General features: G+C 52.1%; 1 protein-coding gene across 1 annotated transcript; it reads left to right on the top strand.

Annotated features, from left to right (window-relative positions):
• Positions 1–3,140, top strand: APOC1 (apolipoprotein C1). The gene is made up of 4 exons (XM_012446653.3): positions 1–125; positions 274–351; positions 1,147–1,291; positions 2,968–3,140. The coding sequence occupies exons 2-4, from the start codon at positions 294–296 to the stop codon at positions 3,023–3,025; spliced, it is 261 nt and encodes an 86-aa protein (XP_012302076.1). The 5' UTR covers positions 1–125; positions 274–293; the 3' UTR covers positions 3,026–3,140.
• Positions 3,141–4,993: the final 1,853 nt, after the last annotated feature.

Here is a 4,993-nt window from a genome sequence, read left to right as displayed (position 1 = left end):
CAGGCGGCCAGGGGAAGGCGCAGGAGGAGGGAGATCAGCATTAACCTGCCCCGCCCCCTCTCCAGCCTGATAAAGGTCCTGCGGGCGCCGGGACCTCCCACCCCAGCCCTCCAGCAAGGATTCAGGTTGGTGCCGACTGCCCGGGAGGGACGCCCGCCTCCCCGCTGCGAGAACTCAAAATAGGAGACGAGGGGATCGTGGAGGGAGGGAGGGAGGGAGGGAGGGAGGGAGAAGGGTGCCGCTGATCCCCTGCACCCCTGCCTCTGCCTCCAGAGTGCCCCTCCGGCCCCGCCATGAGGCTCTTCCTGTCGCTCCCGGTCCTGGTGGTGGCTCTGTTGATGATCTTGGAAGGTAAAAGTGGAATAGAATTGGGGAGTTGGAGATGTGGAAGAGTGATGGTGGCTACAGGCCTGGGGCCCCGGCTAAGAGGACCTCTGAGCGCTCTGGGGCCCCTTCTGGGTCGCGGTTGCCCCGTTATGGTCGGGTAGGTCTCCAGGTTCTCCCAGGCTCAGTCCGGCAGGCTCCAAATCTGCCCAGGAGAGCCCTAGCAACCGATGACGTATTGACGCCCATCCCTCTGGGATTGGCTGTCCTGCTTCTACAGCCTTGAAAGTGGGTGAGCGGGGCTGGGGGCTGTGGGAGGGGGTCAGTGCTGAATAAGGCAGTTCCCAGCAGCTTGAGCCCCACCCGGTCACTCCAGTATCCTTCCCATTCTAACGACATGATCCCCAAGAATCTCCCGGGATCCTATCCTAAAGGGGTTCCAATAACAAATTTTTGGCTGGGCGCGGTGGCTCACGCCTGTAATCCCAACACTTTGGGAGGCCAAGGCGGGCGGACCACTTGAGGTCAAGAATTCAAAATCAGCCTGGCCAACATGGTGAAACCCCATCTCTACTAAAATACAAAACAATTAGCCGGGCGTGGTGGTGCACACCTGTAATCCCAGCTACTCAGGAGGCTGAGGCAGCAGAACTGCTTGAATCCGGGAGGTGGAGGTTCCAATGAGCCAAGATTGCAACACTGCACTCCAGCCTGGGCAACAGAGTGAGACTCCGTCTCAAAAAAAAAAAGAAAGAAAAGAAAAAAGAAAAAAAGAAAAGAAAAGAAAAAAATAATTTGCATCCCTGCCCATGTTCCTGGCAGGCCCAGGCCCAGCCCAGGGGGCCCCAGAGGCCGTGGACACCTCCAGCGGCTTGGATAAGCTGAAGGAGTTTGGAACTACCCTGGAGGACAAGGTTCGGGAATTCTTCAACCGCGTCAAAGAGAGTGACATTCCTGCCAAGACTCGGTTAGAACCCTTCCCGCGGGAGGGCTGGGTGTGTTTGGGTGGAGCCCTGGAGGATGGGCCGAGATGAACAGATTGAAAAACAAGTAAGTCCCAAAGAGGATGACAACTTACCTCTGGTCACACAGCTAGATCTCAAGGTGCTCAGACCTCAGGGACGGTTTCCTCAACTCCTATCCAGAAGGAAAGAAAGGAAAGAAAGAAGGAACGGAAGGGAAGGGAAGGGAGGAGGGAGGGAAGGAAGGAAGGAAAGAAAAATCTAGCCAGGCCTAAACTTAGAAAGATCGTTAGGAGGCTGGTCACAGTGGCTCTCGCCTGTAATCCCAGCACTTTGGGAGGCCGAGGCAGGTGGATCACCTGAGGTTGGGAGTTCGAAACCAGCTTAACCAACATGGAGAAACCCTGTCTCTACTAAAAATACAAAATTAGGCTCGACGTGGTGGCTCACGCCTATAATCCCAGTACTTTAGGAGGCTGAGGTGGGTGGATTAACTGAGGTCGGGAGTTCGAGACCAGCCTAACCAACACGGAGAAACCCAGTCTCTTCTAAAAAAATACAAAAAATTAACCAGATTTGGTAGCGCATGCCCGTAATCCCAGCTACTTCGGAGGCTGAGGCAGGAGAATCACTTGAACCTGTGAGGTAGAGGTTGTGATAAGCCAAGATGGCGCCATTGCCCAGTCTGGGCGACAAGTGCAAAACTCCATCTCAAAAAAAAAAAAAAAAAAAAAGAAAGAAAGAAAGTAAGATTGTTTGGAGGGAGAGCCAAAGGTCCTAAGGCAAGAAGGCTGATAGATAATCAAGAGAGGGTGATATTTCAGGCAGGGGAACTGTCTGGCCAGAGGCAGTGAGGCTGGAAAGTACCTTTGAATGAGCAGGGGAACAGCTAGGGCAAGGGCAGGCTTGAAGAAAGGGTTGGTAGCAAGAGATGGCAGGCCTTAAAATCCAGGCCAGGGAGAAGTGGTGAAGTGTGTCTTTTTTTTTTTTTTTTTTTTTTTTTTGAGATGGAGTTTCACTGTTGTGGCCCAGGCTGGAGTGCAGTGGCGCGATCTTAGCTCACTGCAACCTCCGCCTCCCAGGTTCAAGCGATTCTTCTGCCTCAGCCTCCTGAGTAGCTGGGATTACAGGCACTGGCCACCATGCCTGGCTAATGATTCCTTCCGGGTTTTTGTTTTATTTTGTTTTGAGGCAGAGTCTTGCTCTGTCTCCCAGGCTGGAGTACAGTGGCCTGATCTTGGCTCACTGCAACCTCCACCTCCCAGATTCAAGCGATTCTCCTGCCTCAGCCTCGTGAGTAGCTGGGACTACAGGTGTGGGCCACCACGCCTCACTAATTTTTGTATTTTTAGTAGAGATGGGGTTTCACCATGTTGGCCAGGTTGGTCTTGAACTCCTGACCTCAAGTGATCTGCCTGCCTCGGCCTCCCAAAGTGCTGGGATTACAGGTGTGAGCCATGCCCAGCCAAGGGTAAACTGTTTAGATTTCAATATGCGTTGGTCCATCTGGGAAACTGAGGCACAGAAGTTGGCCCACCCAGCCCAGCGGTCCTCCTAATTCCACAGACATTGAGGATGGAGATTCAGCAAGGAGAAGATTGGGAGTCAGGTAGCAGGTAGAATTTGGACAGCCTGGAATGTAGCTGCACAAAGTGACTCCCTTCCTTATTCCTCCCCACAGGAACTGGTTTTCAGAGACACTGCAGAAAGTGAAGGAGAAACTCAGGATTGAATCCTGAGCACCTAAAGGATGATACCCCGGGAGGGGGCTCTGAAATTTCCCACACCCCAGTGCCTGTGCTGAGGACCCCTCCATGTGGCTCCAGGTGCCACCAATAAAAATCCTATAGAAAATTCTGAGTGCTTCCTCACTGTGGGGTAGGGGCTGCGGGAGACAGTAGGGGCTGCATCTTAGGGACTCCTCACAAGCCCTCCAATGCTCAATCTATTTGCCCTGTGCTGAGGATGTTTTAACTCCATGGTCTCAAAAGAATCTTCCTAAGAACCTTGCAAACTGGGCCTTATTAATCCCAGAAGGGCATTGAGATCCAGAGAGGTGAACTCCTGACCCCTAGCAATCAGCACCCCTCTGCCTCCCAAAGTGCTGGGTTTACAGGCCTGAGCCACAGAGCCCTACCTCAAGTCAGATTATGCTCTTTGTCTGCTCAGAATTCTCCTGACTCTCTCAGAGTAAACCAAAAGAACTTACCAAGGCCTACAAATGGACACCACCCCGCCCATGATCACCTCATCCCTGTTTCTCTCTCCATCACTCACAAGCAACTCCTCGCTACTCCTCCAATCTCCAGTGTACTGGGCAGGCTCCCACCTCAGGGCCCTGGCAGTTACTGTTCCTCTTGCCTGGAATGATCTTCCCCCAGGAGTCCAGAGATCTGCCTGGCTGCCTCCTCATCCTCACTTCCTCCATTTCTCTTCCAAAATCATCACCTGCCAGACCTGGTGGGACATGCCTGTAATCCTAACACTTTGAGAGGCCAAGGTGGGAGAACTGCTTCAGCTCAGGAGTTCAAGACTAGCCTGGGCAACATAATAAGACTCCATCCCTCCTAAAAATAAAAATAAAAATTAGCTGGGCATGATGGTGCACAGCTGTGATTCCAGCCACTTGGGAGGCTGAGGTAGGAGGATCACTTTGAATCAGGGAGATTGAGGCTGCAGTGAGCCATGTTCTGAATTAGATAGTGGTGATGATTGTGCAACCTTGCCAATATAGGAAAAACCATTGTACACTTTCAAAGGGTAAATTTAGCTGGGCATGTGGCTTACGCCTGTAATCCCAGAACTTTGGAAGGAGGCCGAGGCAGGAGGATTGCTTGAGCCCAGGAATTGGAGACCAGCCTGGCCAACATGGTGAAACCCTGACTCTACTAAAAATACAAAAAGTAGTGCCGGGTGCGGTGGCTCAAGCCTGTAATCCCAGCACTTTGGGAGGCCGAGGCGGGTGGATCACGAGGTCAAGAGATCAAGACCATCCTGGTCAACATGGTGAAACTCCGTCTCTACTAATACAAAAAATTAGCTGGGCATGGTGGCGTGTGCCTGTAATCCCAGCTACTCAGGAGGCTGAGGCAGGAGAATTGCCTGAACCCAGGAGGCGGAGGTTGCAGTGAGCCGAGATCATGCCATTGCACTCCAGCCTGGGTAACAAGAGCGAAACTCCGTCTCAAAAAAAAAAAAAAAAAAATACAAAAAGTAGCCGGGTGTGGTGCCGCATGCCTGTAATCCAGCTACTAGGGAGGCTGAGGCACCAGAATTTCTTGAACCTGGGGGATGGAGGCTACAGTGAGACAAGATTGCCCCACTGCACTCCAGCCTGGGCAACAGAATGAGACTCCATCTCAAAATAAAAAAAGTAGGCTGGGCACGGTGGCTTATGCCTGTAATCTCAGCACTTTGGCAGGCTGAGGTGGGCAGGAGACCTGAGGTTGGGAGTTCCAGACCAGCCTGACCAATATGGAGAAACCCCGTCTCTATTACTAAAAATACAAAACTAGCTGGGCGTGGTGGCACATGCCTGTAATCCCAGTGACTTGGGAGGCTGAAGCAGGAGAATTGCTTGAATCTGGGAGGCGGAGGTTGCCATGAGCCGAGATCTCACCCTTGCACTCTAGCCTGGGCAACAAGAGCAAAATTCCATCTCAAAAAAAAAAAAAGTAAATTTTGTGGAATGTGAATTATAACTCAAT

Source organism: Aotus nancymaae, unplaced genomic scaffold (assembly GCF_030222135.1).
Source record: "Aotus nancymaae isolate 86718 unplaced genomic scaffold, 86718_ANA_hifiasm-v0.15.2.pri h1tg000028l, whole genome shotgun sequence".
NCBI lineage: Eukaryota > Metazoa > Chordata > Mammalia > Primates > Aotidae > Aotus > Aotus nancymaae.
This window is presented reverse-complemented; position numbering and strand designations above follow the sequence as displayed.